At 45.0% G+C, this 16,066-nt stretch overlaps 1 protein-coding gene and 1 non-coding gene across 4 annotated transcripts in view; one reads left to right on the forward strand and one right to left on the reverse strand.

Moving 5' to 3' along the window:
* LOC134945751 (uncharacterized) overlaps positions 1-16,066 on the reverse strand; it is a 708,129-nt gene that overhangs the window by 191,056 nt on the left and 501,007 nt on the right. For all 3 annotated transcript variants that reach the window (XM_063935217.1, XM_063935218.1, XM_063935219.1), the window contains 3 exons: positions 14,952-15,050; positions 7,490-7,528; positions 3,639-3,677 (listed from right to left, as the gene is read on the reverse strand). In XM_063935217.1, the coding sequence (XP_063791287.1) occupies positions 3,639-3,677; positions 7,490-7,528; positions 14,952-15,050 (177 nt within the window). The remainder of the gene's footprint in view (positions 1-3,638; positions 3,678-7,489; positions 7,529-14,951; positions 15,051-16,066) is intronic.
* Positions 10,340-10,454, forward strand: LOC134946800 (U5 spliceosomal RNA). The gene has a single exon (XR_010182389.1). It is a non-coding gene; the product is annotated as a U5 spliceosomal RNA (small nuclear RNA).

The raw sequence follows: 16,066 nt of genomic DNA on the forward strand, positions 1-16,066 counted from the left end.
GTGTCCGGAAAAACGCTTGCGTGCCTAGCCATTCGGAGGGAGGATTTTTGACGTCAGCTCCTGGCCGGATCATCGCAGCGGCTGAGTAAGTCCAGAGCTGTGCAGAGACCTCTCCGCACAGCCGATCGCACCCCTGCACAGCGATTACCCCCTCCCCTGTAGGATGCGATTACCTGGTCGCAGCAGTGCAAAATTTGCTTGCCACCAAGTCTGAATGAGGGCCTTTGTCCATCCACTTCAGTGCTGTACTGACCTATCTGTCCACTTCAGTCCCCTCAGGCTCCTCAGCGTTCTTAATATTGGCTGAGATAGATTACAGTACAGGCAATTAGCAAGTCATTATTTATTCACACTGGTGCTGCACTGACTCTACAGGCCATACCACACTGCATTCACATAAATAATATAAACACAGTGACTCCGCAGTTCGAGTTGTCATTTGTGAAAAAAGTAACAAATTGTTCTTCTTTTGTACAACCCTGTGTGTGCTGTACCCCACTGTGACTTTGTTCACATAAATATACTGTAGGTGGTGTGAGTCCCTGCAGTGTAAGTTGACATTTGTGAAAATTTAAATTGTTGTTTTTTGGTCAAGTTGTATGTGAACGAAGTGGGAAACAGCTCATTGTTCACATAAATATTAGCACTGTGACTCCGAAGTGTGAGTTGTCATTTGTGAAATAAAGAAAAAGATGGGTATGTGTCTGTGCATGGCAGGCACTGGGAGGAGGAATCCAGGAAGCAGAGGACCTGGGAGGTCCTTCTGAGAGTAAAGGCTGCTGGAAGAGAATTCTCTTCCTGCAGCTGCATAGTGGGCTTTCTGACTGGTTGCATCAAATGTAATTATGTCAGGGAACGCTCAGCCTGGCTTGGTCGCATCCGATGCGACTACAACAGGCATGTGGTTAAGCCACAGGAGGAGATGAAATGGATAACTCCATCTGTATCAGACATTCTGGTCACACAGGAAGGCAGTTGTCAGGAATCTGCATTTTCCATCACTTCACTTACCAGTGCTCTGATGTACTAGCCTCAGGGGGTCACATCCTCATCCTGGCAGCGTATTCTATGATTGCCTGCAATGCACAGAGACTCTCTCCAGTATGTACCCTGATGTATTCCAACTATCTCCAGAGTATGGGCGCTGCCATGACACCTGCAGTCAGCTGACTTGGTGCTATCCACTCCTGAGCATTCAGCGCTCACATGACTTGATTCTCCAATCCCTGCTGACCAGGGGGTATATACTCAGAGTTCCTGCTCAGTATCAGTGCCTTGAACAACGTGTCACATCCTGTGAACAGGCGTCTCCTGGCTTCAGTCCCCTGTCTTCAGAGATTCCCCTGTGTATTGGTCCTGTGGAACTACATACAGGTCCCTGCAGTTTCCAGTTCCAGTCTCCAGTCTTCAATCTCCTGTTTCCAGCGATCTCCCATTTCTGGCATCTCCAGGTGACCTCCTGGTTTCATTATTCCTGTGGAACTACAGATCCCAGCAGTTTCCAGTCTCCAGTTTTCAATCTGCTGTTTCCAGTGGTTTCCTTGTTGTCATTCTGTTAATTCACCTCCAGTCTTCAGTCTTCAGTTTGCTACGAACTCCAGCCACAGTCTGCCACAACAACTTGCAGTAAGAGACTTTCTTCAGGTGTTCTTTCATTACTCAGCCTGTGCACCTAATTACCAGTATCTAGCATTGTGCATTGCATTCAGCACTTAACAACTTGCTGTGTTAGAACGGTCTCCTGCTAGGGCCTTGCTTGGCTTAAAGACGTGTGCTTCTATAGAGACTGTGTGCTTTGATTGCTATTCATTATATCCCGGAGTTCTGTTTGCTACATCTGATTTAATTATTGCCTTTACTGTTTATATCAGGTTTCAAGTTCATCTTCATTGCTCATTTTTTACCAGTGAATTTTGAAACATTCATTTAATTGAATTAAGTTATCATTCATTATTCCTGTCATCAGTTATCCCAGTTACCCTTCATACATCATTTCTGTTGATGCTGACTTCCAAGTCTGTCATCATTTGTTTTCAATCATCGGTTATTAGTTTGTTCAGTTACTGTGTTATCCCTGTGTGATAATAAATATCAAGCGCACATGCGCAGTACTTTCCTTCAGTCTCCCCATTTCCTCTCACACCTACACTGACCCACTAGTGCCCCCTCCAGGAACAGACAAAGCTACAGACCTGACAGCAGTGAGGAGACAAATCACCTATGTTTGACAAGGATGAGGAGTGAGAAGTCAGGGTAAAGCTGGATTTGAGCTTCCTCAAAGGAGATCAGTTGGTGTTTATGAGCCTCACTCATAACCGTTTATTTCATGGGGAAGTATTGGAATCACAGAATTATATCTTGTGATTGATTGGATGCCTGGAAGTAGGGCTGTAGGGCATGATGTTCCCTATTCAAGTGGAGGTGGTCCTCAGGATTGGTTGGGGATAGTTGGGTAAACCAGTCATTTAGAAGTGGAGTATCAATTTTCTCATTAACAATCTTGATGCAGATATTATTCCTCCTCGTCCTGTTGTCTTGCTCTTCCTGTATTTCCTGTATTGTAAGGAGATGACCGTGTTCAATCAGCTATTTAGTGATGACCATTGATGTTTCTGCCTTTGATGCTCAATGGTTTTTGGTGGTGAGCCATTGATGGATACAGGTTAGTCACATTAAGGGAATAGCCACTAATGTTTTATAATCGGTGGTCTCCCATCGATGGGAAAACAACACACCGTCACTATCAATGGTTGCTAAAAATCAGTGGCCACTCCTACACCTCTCTTCATTGTTTAACCTTGTAAGTATGTACTGTATGTCCTTTGCGTATCTCAGTAGACTTAGGTTCTTATCTCTTTTACCTACATTATTTTTGTGAGATATTGGTATGAGGTCTTCTTCACCAGCATCAGAATCCCCATAATTGATAGTTCAATAAGCAAGCTTGAATAGATGCTGTGCTGGCAGGAACCAGAAAAAGAGGGCACACAGTGATGGTGGTGGAGGATAATGTTGTACTGAGTGGGATAATAATATTGTAGAATGCACAGGATGTTACACCTACAGTCTCTCTGAGAATTAAGAAAAGATTAGCCCCAGGCAGTCAGTAACAAGTGCAGATATATTATGGAGGGAGCAGCAGTCAAAGCAACTTGAGCAGAGGTGGACACTCACCATTTTTTGCTTCTGTGCGTATACGTGTATGTACAAAGCTTTTGTTACGATCGAGGCGCATGGCGTCAGTAATGTCTTGGAAAAGTGATGGGCTATCCTGGGCAGTGGCTTAGTGCACGCACAGAGACGGTCCATCTTATAGGAGTGTCGCAAGTGTACGGTGACAGCGGCTGCATACACAAATGATCACCTGCTCACGTAGGAGGCCATACATGGGTGGGGAAACTCCAGCAGTCCCAGAGCTGGTGGAAGTTTCAGTGGTGCGAATGATGGTGCATCTAAACACACACTAATCACTATATCAGCACCTACGGATGCGGACACTGGGCGTCTGAGCCCTGGCACATTCAGAAGCACAGGTGCACACCAGAGAAGGGCTTTTAGCAGCCGTTGCATAGTGTGCCAGCTGTCATGTCTCCATCCACCTCTTAGTACAGGCAGAAATCCAGTAACATGTAACTCACCTGTAATAGGACTGGACAATGATTCCAAATCAGGCAATACTGTACCAAGAAAAAAATAACAGAAAACACAAGTTTAGTGTCATTTACATCTTTTATTACAAACATAGGACATCTGCTCTATAATTACTACATGAAGCTAATACTGTAAGTAACAGGGTTTACGTTCATCAAAATTGAGCTTATACTGTTATCCTTCAATGCGCGTGATATAGGATATAATACAACTCATTAAAACTGTAAATACATTTGAGTAAAATACTTCATCCATATACACTGCTCAAAAAAATAAAGGGAACACTAAAATAACACATCCTAGATCTGAATGAATGAAATATTCTTATTAAATACTTTGTTCTTTACATAGTTGAATGTGCTGACAACAAAATCACACAACAATTATCAATGGAAATCAAATTAATTAACCCATGGAGGTCTGAATTTGGAGTCACACTCAAAATTAAAGTGGAAAAACACACTACAGGCTGATCCAACTTTGACATAATGTCCTTAAAACAAGTCAAATGAGGCTCAGTAGTGTGTGTGGCCTCCACGTGCCTGTATGACCTCCCTACAACGCCTGGGCATACTCCTGATGAGATGGCGGATGGTCTCCTGAGGGATCTCCTCCCAGACCTGGACTAAAGCATCCGCCAACTCCTGGACAGTCTGTGTGCAACGTGGCGTTGGTGGATGGAGCAAGACATGATGTCCCAGATGTGCTCAATTGGATTCAGGTCTGGGGAACGGGCGGGCCAGTCCATAGCATCAATGCCTTCGTCTTGCAGGAACTGCTGACACACTCCAGCCACATGAGGTCTAGCATTGTATTGCATTAGGAGGAGCCCAGGACCAACCTCACCAGCAGGGGTCTGAGGATCTCATCTCGGTACCTAATGGCAGTCAGGCTGCCTCTGGCGAGCACATGGAGGGCTGTGCGGCCCCCCAAAGAAATGCCACCCCACACAATTACTGACCTACTGCCAAACCGGTCATGCTGGAGGATGTTGCAGGCAGCAGAACATTCTCCTTGGCGTCTCCAGACTCTGTCACGTCTGTCACATGTGCTCAGTGAGAACCTGCTTTCATCTGTGAAGAGCACAGGGCGCCAGTGGCGAATTTGCCAATCTTGGTGTTCTCTGGCAAATGCCAAATGTCATGCACGGTGTTGGGCTGTAAGCACAACCCCAACCTGTGGACGTCAGGCCCTCATACCACCCTCATGGAGTCTGTTTCTTATCGTTTGAGTAGACACATGCACATTTGTGGCTTGCTGGAGGTCATTTTGCAGGGCTCTGGCAGTGCTCCTCCTGTTCCTCCTTGCACAAAGGTGGAGGTAGCGGTCCTGCTGCTGGGTTGTTGCCCTCCTACGGCCTCCTCCACGTCTCCTGATGTACTGGCCTGTCTCCTGGTAGCGCCTCCATGCTCTGGACACTACGCTGACAGACACAGCAAACCTTCTTGCCACAGCTTGCATTGATGTGCCATCCTGGATGAGCTGCACTACCTGAGCCACTTGTGTGGGTTATAGGGAGGTCATACAGGGAGAGCAGAGAATACGGAGCTGGTGGGGGAGCAGGAGTCGAGGGGTTAGCTGAGAACATGGAGCTGGCCAGGGTAGCTCGGGATAGAATGCCTCTTCCCTGTTTTATATTTGTGCAGGAAAACCAACACGTAACACCGTCAGGAGTGGCATTATGTTTCTCAAATACTATACTTCTCTCATCTAAATATACAGTATATAATTTCTGAACTGCCCCCTTTAGAAGAAAAAAAGCAAAAGTATGGCTTGTCCAGCTAAAATGCTGAAGAAAACCTCTACTTATGGTTTTCTCTTGGTATCTTCTGCCACTATTTTGAAAAATTGCGTTCCATGGACTATGGTATTGGTCTAGTGATACCCTCTTATTACGATGTGTGATTGAATTGAGAGTTTGGGTACAGGTTGAGTCTCCCATATTTGAATTGCTCGGGACCCAAATTATTTTGGGTATCGGATTATTCTGTAGTTTGGAGTATTTGCATTCCATAATAAAATATCTTGGGGATGGAACCCAAGTCTTAACATGGTCTGCACTTATGTTTCATATACACCTTATACACACAGCCTGACTGTCATTTTATACAATATTTTTATAATTTTGTACATTAAAGAAAGCAAAGGTGTCACTATCTCAGTCATGTGCAAACAATTCTGTATTTTGGATATGTGAGACTCAATCTGTATTTACCTGATCAGGCAACAATTTCGTTCCTGATATAATACTTTTAATGGATTCTGATGTGATTAATAGTCAGGATTTATATATAGTATCAGATCCTCATCTAGCTTTGCACCATGGGCCAAATTCACATGTGGCTTTTCTTGGTGCTGCTATCTTTTGGCATTCAAAATTAGGACTATGGGGGTCACTATGGGGGTCATTCGAAGTTGTTCGCTCGTTGCCGATTTTCGCTACGGAGCGATTAAGGTAAAAATGTGCATAGTACGCAGTATTTTAGCACAAAACTTAGTAGATTTACTCACGTCCAAACGAAGAATTTTCATCGTTGAAGTGATCGTAGTGTGATTGACAGGAAGTAGGTGTTTCTGGGCGGAAACTGCCCGTTTTCTGGGAGTGTGCGGAAAAACGCAGGTGTGTCAGGGAAAAACGCGGGAGTGTCTGGAGAAATGGGGGAGTGGCTGGCCGAACGCTGGGCGTGTGTGTGACGTCAATCCAGGAATGAAACTGACTGAACTGATCGCAGTGGCAGAGTGAGTCTGGAGCTACTCAGAAACTGCTATGAAATTTCTATTCACAATTCTGCTAATCTTTCGTTCGCAATTCTGCTAAGCTAAGATACACTCCCAGAGGGCGGCGGCCTAGCGTGTGCAATGCTGCTAAAAGCAGCTAGCGAGCGAACAACTCGGAATGAGGGCCTATATGCTAAAATGGGCAGTATCTTACCTGAGCATAGGGACGCCCACTGCTGTCACATAATTTCTGTCCAATGGCGTATAATTGCTGATACATCGTTGCCATTGTTGCAAATCAGGTCATGTGGCAGAGTCTGAGCACCTCTGAGGACGCGCAGGCTTTGTCGCTCTCCCGGGATGCAGAGGGCTCTCCAGTAGCAACTGCCACCTGCGTTTACCCACCACTCCCCATTACCAGCTGTCTACCTGTCACTCACTCTGCGCCTAATCCCTTGGTGTGAATACAATTGCAGTTCTCTTGTTGTGTGCGCACTGCAGCTCAGATGCATGCGCAGTAAGAAAACATTGGCTGATCTGCATACATTAGCCACTTCACAACTGCATCTGCATTAGGCCTCCTATACCTTGTATAAAGGATAAGCCGAGTGTTACTCTGGCAAATTGGGTGGTACTACAATGCTGGTTAACAAGACCTTTATTTCATCACCTCCAATAGCACTTACTACAGCTGAAATAGCACTATAGGATCATTCCTCCCAAGTTTGCTCCAAGAATTTTTAAAAAAGATAAAAAAATAAATATATCATAGTAGTGTATTACTGGTTAGATCTACAGCTCCTATGAAAGACCACCTCCCCACTATGGAATCACCGGTGGTTATGTTTCATGTTAAGCTTTCTGTATAAGCTTTCTGTAATTGAGCACTTATAGCCACATTATTACACAATAAATACAAGGATACTATTTTTGGGGATCAGTATGATTTACCTACAATCAAAATCCCGGCGGTCAAAATACCGACATTTTAAATGTTGCACATTCAGAAGCACAGGTGTACACCAGGGAAGGGCTTTTAGCAGCCGTTGCATAATGTGCCAGCTGTCATGTCTCCGTCCACCTCTTAGAACAGGCAGAAATCCAGTAACATGTAACTCACCTGTAATATGACTGCACAATGATTCCTCATCAGACTCTACTGTACCAAGGAAAAAATAACAGAAAACACGAGTTTAGTGTGATGTACATTTCTTACTACAAACATACAGTATGACTCCTGCCCTATAATTACTACATGAAGCTAATACTGTAAAAAACAGGGGCCCTCATTCAGAGTTGTTCGCTCGGTTAAAATCTTCGCATCGCAGCGATTTTCCGCTTAGTGCGCATGCGCAATGTCCGCACTGCGACTGCGCCAAGTAAATTTGCTATGAAGTTAGGAATTTTACTCACGGCTTTTTCGTCGTTCTGGTGATCGTAATGTGATTGACAGGAAGTGGGTGTTACTGGGCGGAAACAGGCCGTTTTATGGGTGTGTGGGAAAAAACGCTACAGTTTCCGGAAAAAACGCAGGAGTGGCCGGAGAAACGGGGGAGTGTCTGGGCGAACGCTGGGTGTGTTTGTGACGTCAAACCAGGAACGACAAGCACTGAACTGATCGCACAGGCAGAGTAAGTCTGAAGCTACTCTGAAACTGCTACGAGGTGTGTAATCGCAATATTGCGAAGACATCGTTCGCAATTTTAATAAGCTAAGATTCACTCCCAGTAGGCGGCGGCTTAGCGCGAGCAAATCTGCAAAAATTAGCTTGCGAGCGAACAACTCGGAATGACCCCCAGAGTTTCCGTTCATCAAAATTGAGCATATACTTTAGTCCTTCAACAAGCGGGATATAGGATATAATGCAACTCATTAAAACTAAATACATTTGAGTAAAATACTTCATCAATATACAACCATACAGTATGTCTAAAAAAAATACAACAACACAGAAACAGTATAAAGCATGATTGCTGCTTACAAGAGTTCTTAAAAAAAAAAAAATCTCCTGAAATACTGCCCCCAAAAATAAATGTCATCATGTGACGTCGGTGACCCCTCTCTATGCTCTCATTCTCTGTACACATATACGGTGACATGGACACCGTATATGTGTATCGCGTCCCCTCGCATGGCTCGCTGCGCTCGGCACACTATTATATTCCCCCTCCACGTCCACTGGGATGGTAAAGTATGAACAAGTCTCTTTCAATGAAAATATCATGAAAAACTCATGTCGGTATTTTTTTTTGAGCTGTCGACATTTTAAATGTCGGTATTTTGACCTTGCCAGTATTTTGACCATCAGTCAATGGTTGTTGGTATTTTGACCGTTGTGATTTTGATTGTAGGTAAATTGACCTCATCCCTATTCTTATCAGGGGACTGACACAGAGGTGGGCACTATTGCAGCCACAACTACATGTCTTTGCACAGCGTGAGTGCATCTATTTCTTTTTCATCCACTAGGGGTCACTGGAGTACTCTTGAGATATGGACGGCGTAGCAGAAACAAAGGCACTGAATATTTAAATTTAGAACTCTCCACCCCTCCATATCCCAGAGTACCTCAGTGTACGACCTCAGTGTTTTTCTGTGCTCAAAGCACTAACATCGGCTTGTGGGAGTTCCCACACTTGGTGGAAGATTTTATTAATTTTTAATTTTTATTTTTTACTTTTTTCAATAGCACATCCCTTCCCAGTTTCAGGAAAAACATGGGTCCGGGATAGTGCCGCTGCACGGGCAGCGCATGGCGTGTCGGTCCTCACAAAGAGCACCCTCACAGCCACAGGCAGCCCACTGCTCCTGCAACAGCTGGACGGAGCTTATACATAGAAGCCCCGTCGCAGCCATGACTAAGATGACTGGAACGCTGGACGGAGCTTACACATAGAAGCCCCGTCGCAGCCAGGACTAGAGAGCTGGACGGAGCTTACACAGAAGAAGCCCCGTCGCAGCCATGACTTAGATCACTGGAGAGCTGGACGGAGCTTACACATAAGAAGCCCGTCGCAGCCATGATCAGAAGATACAAGCAAGGTAGGCTGGGGAACGGGGCGGTCAGCGCAGGCTGCCGCCCCGCTATGTTGGGTTTAATATGCCGCTTCCGCCGCTCATCCGCCCGCCAAGCCCCAGCCGCTACGTCTGCAAGCACCGCCCGTCCCAGCGCTCCGTCCGGCTGCCCAGCGCCATACGGCCGCAGACGCTCCCTCAGTTCTCAGCACAGAGACGGTGATAACCGGGCCGCCGCTCCGTCCGGCCGCCCAGCACCATCCACCCGCAAGTGCCAGCGCTAAGAGGCTGCAAGAAGGTCTCCCTGCAAGTCTTCCCGGGCTTCCCGCAGAGACGCAGCGTTACAGGGGGGAAGAGGGGCGGTGGAATCTGGCGGTTCACAGCGGCAAGGGTATGTAAAATACCTATATGAACAGCAGCACAGTGTATATGCAGCTATATATATGTGACAGGTATTTATAATGTATTGTTACCTGTCCTGGGAGTAATAGGCTATTGAGCCTATATTACTGTCTGTGATTATCACGGTATAATAGGCTATTGAGCCTATATTAATGTTTGTGATTATCACTGTATAATAGGTTATTCAGCCTATATATTAATGTCTGTTATTATCACTGTATAATAGGCTAGTGAGCCTATATTATTGCTGTATAATAGGCTATTGAGCCTATATTAATGTCTGTAATTATATTCATAGAGCATGTGTTGTACCCTGCCTGTGATTATCACTGTATAATAGGCTATATTAACACGGAAACAATTGTAACTTGTTCTGTGATTATCAGGGTCAGCATGGCAAAGGGGCCTTTTTAACCATGCTTCCTGTTGTTTTCCAGTTTGTAATTCTGGAACATTCCTGCCCTACATCTCTAAGCCACCAGAGGCGCAGGGGTGTTAGTGGGAATTTGGTTCGGGTTTCACATGCCCATGTGAACTGCTTTTCACATAAAGAATACTCTGGTTTCTCTTCAGATCGAATAAATCTTTCGCCTTTTACTAAAGATTTCCGTAGAGAGGAACAACCATGAGTTTCATATAATTTTTTGATGCCTGGCTACGGCTGGGCTTAATATGCTTTTCAGCAATAAAAATATATATATGACACATAATAACTTCAATAAGTCGTGCAAGTGTCTGTCCGTTGCCTATTGTGGTGTCTGTCTGCATAGTGAGTAAGGCTCTAGCGCAGACTAAAAATAATTTTAAAGATCCTATGTTAAGCATTGGCAATTCAAATTAAAAGAGCGGTAACATCGGAGTCTCGGAAGTTACTCCGCCAGCTCTAACGAAGGACAGTCTTTCCAAAGGGCCAATTTCCCTTTGGGTACCAGGGTGTTTATTTAACTGGTCTTATAATTTAATGCACGATTCTATGTCAAATCTCACACCGATAACTACGAGTGAGAAGGGTACATTAGACCAGCACTCAGATAGTGCGGGGTTTTTGACAACCACACATTGCTAAATCCCAGTGAGTCAATGTCTCCATTTTTACAGAGACTGAGTAGACTCTAACCACTATTTAATCGTTTCCAAAATGACGCGATCCGCCATTGGTAAATGCGTCTGTGTCAAACATTATAAAGACCCAAGATACATTTGGGTCACTAGACTCTATGTATGGAAACAATGACGATCACTGTTAATGAGAAGCTGCAGAGTATATCTGTAAAGCTTCTGCTAACGCCGGTTACTTCGATTCTCACTTTTCATCGTCGCTAGTTTAAGCACGACAAGGCCAGAGCTTGTTTGGTCCTAAATTTGATATTCAGCCATTACCGCATCCAGTATCAAAACGGAAATACTTGTGCCGGCGTTTAATCCCTTTAGACTTCAGTTTTTTCAAGGCGGTGGTACAAAAACAGTCACGCCTTGTAACGACAGGACGCTACAGTCAACAAGCCAGTGGCTTGACGACCTCTTAGGTCATCTCCATTTTCCAATTGTGGAAGCGCGTCTTTACACGTTTGCAGGGTTTCCAGACATCGACTCATGGATGTCTCCGCTATTTACAGATTAAAGGACAAGACTGCCTCTGTCGAACGTTTTGGCAGGTTGTCATTCAGTCTCTGCTGGTTTCAGCTGTTTTTATATCCAGGCAGTAGTACACCAACAGAGTCAGGGTTACTTATTCCCCTCTGTTTGGGGTAACAAAACCAGAGAGCTCCGCCGCAGTCTCAATCAGCAAGTCACTTACTGCAGTTTGAAAATGTATTTCTGCGGTTAGTATTTGCATATTGGACCCACAAAATTGCATAATTGCACTTGATCTTCACAATGCGTATTTACCCATTCCGGTTTGGTCATCACAGGTTCTAGCGTTTGCAAAACGCCACAACCATTAACCATTTCAGGTTCTACCATTTGGCTTCTTGTCAACGCCTCGGGTATTTACCAAAGTGATGTTGGTGATGATAGCTCATCTCAGAGCCCTGGGAGTGACAATCGTTCCATACTTAGACGATCTGCTCATAAGAACTCTGTCTCAACAGAGTTCCTCTGACTTGCGCTACTAATGTATACTGCGGTGGCAGGTCAAGTTCAAAAACAATCGCATCTAATTCCGTCTGAACGACGTCAATTCCTAGGTAAGATTATAAATACGGTAAATCAAAGACATTTACCTACTACACCAGCAAGAACAAATGTACATCTAGTAATTAGTGCAAAAGCCACGCACACTAGCGGTACATTGGTGTATTCGCCTGTTAGGAATAATGATGTGTTTTCAAAGCGCTTTAGTTCGCCGGGCTTCACTCGCGTTTCCCACAGAGGGGCGAGGGTGTATATACTCTGGACGAGAGTCTCAGAGGTTCAGGAGTTGTAGTTAAAAAAAAAAAAAGATCAGCGACAGAGGTTCTAAAACGGGTCACGACAGATTGCTGTCGATAAATGTCCTGGAACTCCGTGCAATTTACAATGCACTACATGCTTCGCTTTCAGTCTGACCAAGTGCAGTCAGACAACGCAACGAGAGTTGCATACACAACAACCAGGGAGAACCAAGAAGCCGCATGGCAATGCGGCAGGTAGCTCGAATCCTCAATTGCCCAGAACACCATTATGTGATGTTGTCAACGGGGTTCATTCCGCGAGTGGACATCTGTTAGACAGATGATCTCACCCGTCGGGATTTATATCCTGAAAACTGGGCATTAAATCCAGAGGTGTTTCATATGTGAATCCACAGGTGGGGTTACCCTCAGGTATACATGAGGGCATCTCGCCACAATTTCAAACGCTCAGTATGTGTACATAACGACAGATCACAAGGGCAGTGGCGGTGGAGTCTCTCACATTCGTGTGGTCATACAGCCTCGTGTATCTGGCTCCACCATTTTCCGCTGCTCTCTCCGTTGCAAAAACGGATCATAAGACCGTTCGTCACAGTCATACTAGTGATATCTCATGGGTTTCGGAGAGCTTGCTTCTCGAATCTCCAAGTAATACTTGCACACGATCTTGGCCCGCTCATAATACGTCCAACCTGTTACAACAGGGACCGTTCTGTTACCCTTATTTACCTATGTACCGCGGCTGCGGTTGACGGGGTGGGGGTTCAGACCGCCCTCTTAAGAAAAGAAATAGGGCATTACAGTATCGGTTATACCAACCATGTTACGAGCTAGGAAGCCGCTTACGACAGCTCATTATTACCAAATTTGGTGTGCCTATATAGGTGGGTGTGAAGCTCGCAAGTTTCCGACATCATCTTTCAAGTTACCCGTATTCTGTTATTTTACAGCCGGGGTGGGATGGAGAACTGAGTTTATCTGCACTGAGGGTGCAGGTATCTGTGTGGTCAAGTTATTTTCAAAGACGTTTGACTCTATTGCGTCGGTACACACCTTTTCTACAAGGTGTCATCAAATGCAGCCTCCATTTATCCCACCTACAGCGCCATGCGACTTGAGGCTGGGTTCAGATTTCTTACAGTTTTCATATTTTGAACCCTTACAACAAATGGGGATTAAGTTTCTCACTTGGAAAACGTTTTCTTCTAGCCTTAGCTTCGGCAAGGGTTTGGTTTTCATATTTGGGTGCCTTGTATTCCAAGCCACCGTATTTGAGTTTTCTCATGACAAATCAGAACTTCGGACGAATTCCGATTTCTTATTCTTCACATCAATAAACTAATAGTGGTTCCTGTGTTGACAGCACATTCTAGAATTCTGAATGTGGTACACGCATTACGCGTCTATATGTCCCGAACGTCTACAGTACGTAATACGGATACGTTGTTTGTTCTCTATGATACTGCCAACTGGGGATAGCCAGTTTCTCAGCAGACATTATCCAGTGGGATAAAAATGACTACAAGTCAGGCTTACTTAGTTACAGTCGCCTACGTCAGTAATAGCTCATCCCACAGGTTCTGTGGGAATGTCAGAACCAGCGGGTCGTGGAGCGTCTACGACGCGGCTACATAGCCTTCAGTGCACACGTTTGTGCACGTTTACACGTTATGAATGGTTGCGGCATCAGCATCTAGCTTTGGCTGCCTACTGCTACAAGTGTCAAACAGCTCTCCCGCCCACGAGGGAAGCTTTGGTACGTCCCAAGAGTACTCCAGTGACCCCTAGTGGATGAAAAAGAAAATAGGATTTTGGTACTTACCAGGTAAATCCTTTTCTTTGAATCCATAGGGGGCACTGGACGCCCACCCAGAGCAGTTTTACCTGGGTTGTGTTAAGCTCACAGGAGCTTAGGGTAACACATTTTACCTAGTTTGTATTAAGCTCAAAGGAGCTTATGGTAACACATTTTCACCGATTGGTTCAAATTATAAAGGTCTATCGGTTATGGTGTCAACTGTTTAGTTGACAGTAACGTTATGGGTCAACTTTGTTGTTGTCCGTTATGTTATAGGAATTCTCCATTGTCAACCTCTCTATAGTAGTTCGCTCAGTAAAAACACTGAGGTCGTACACTGAGGTACTCTGGGATATGGAGGGGTGGAGAGTTCTAAATTTAAATATTCAGTGCCTTTGTTTCTGCTACGCCGTCCATATCTCAAGAGTACTCCAGTGCCCCCTATGGATTCAAAGAAAAGGATTTACCTGGTAAGTACCAAAATCCTATTATGCTAATGCAGTAGCAGATCAGCTTCCTACTGAGCTGCCACCGGCTGTGGGGACAGAGATGCACCATCAGTCATCGGACATTGATCTAACTCTATGGAGGTGCAGAATGTCCATCTGAATATGGCTGCCGGTGCCAGTGTAACTGCGGTAAAAGCTGCAATTGCCGGCCATGACATGCCCGCTTCTGGTTAGCTACCCCGTTACCTCCCAGGAACTCACACCAAAATTGTCTGTGTGTCCAAATTCATTGTGTGACACCCAGCGGTAACCACCAGGACACATGCGCAGACTGAAAACATTGGCTGCTTGCGTCTGATGCCACAACAGCGCCCACCTCTGAGTCATACCTCAAGAGAGAATGAGGCTACTGTGATATATAATAACCAATGTATCTTTATCTATTCTAACTTTGCTATGGATGTACAAAATAATACAGCTCAGTTTCATCACGTGAAGTGGTGGTGAGACAGTTCCATTTACCTTCTGGGATGTTCTGTGTTTTCCAACTTCCAGTGGTTCCAGATGGGAAAGTAAAGTCCTTTGAGGAGACAACAGAGCCTTTGAGGGTTAAAATGGGACCTGGAAGACATCCAATGCACCATAGCAAGTTTGCTTAACTGAATATCCTGCTATATAATGTTACATTTTGCACATGTATGATACATACTAGATGGGTCATCTTATGATATACTGTAAATTGTTCTTTTTCTTTACTTTGAATGTTAAACTATCCATACCTACTTTTAACATGTGATCAGCCTACTGACACTCAATGAGCATCAAATTTAGAACATGTGATGTTAATTGGTTCCAACAGTTTGTTCTTTATCAGCTGTGCAGGCCTCCAATGATATGCATATCTTCTCTTACATTCTACTTTTTATAGAGCTTTCTAACAAGGGCTATCAAAGACATAGGGGCCTATTTATACACCTTTCAGATCGCCACCTATGAACGCGGGTTATTGGAACATGAGTGCACATAACCCGTGTTCAGGTGCGGTCTGAAAGGTGCCAGAGTTGAACTATCGGGTCGAGCAACCTGGTATTCCAACTCGGGTAGCGTGTAGGGATGATCTCGTGTTCAACCCGGCTCGCTGTGCGGTGTGAACGGGAGCCAGGTCGCTGTGACTCGTTTCCCGTTCACTCTCTGTGTACAGGCGGCGCTTGGAGATCATGTGATCTCCAAGCGCGTCACGTGCGACATCACCAACACGGCAATATGCCAGTATGAGCGTAGCAGCAGCGGGGTGCCTGAGGCGAGTCGCACCCTGGGAGCTCCCGTGTCAGCCTCCCAGGTGCGACCTGCCATACGCAGTCTGAAAGGGGTGTTGTTAACATTATTTTAGTATCACTTATATGTATTAAAGGGCTTTTGGAGCAGTTTTAACCCTTTAGTTCACTTTTCTTGTAGTAATCAGATCGTATTCCCATACTTACAATGGGAAATGGGATCTGGGCAAATTTACTAAAAAAAACACTTTAAAAAACCCCACAATGAGCTTCTGATAATTACGCCAGCTCCAGCTTGTGTAATCACATGGCTGACTGCAATATGCAGCCTTCAGCACAGCTTTCTTTGCCCCCGACATAGAA

Source organism: Pseudophryne corroboree, chromosome 7, assembly GCF_028390025.1.
Source record: "Pseudophryne corroboree isolate aPseCor3 chromosome 7, aPseCor3.hap2, whole genome shotgun sequence".
Lineage (NCBI taxonomy): Eukaryota > Metazoa > Chordata > Amphibia > Anura > Myobatrachidae > Pseudophryne > Pseudophryne corroboree.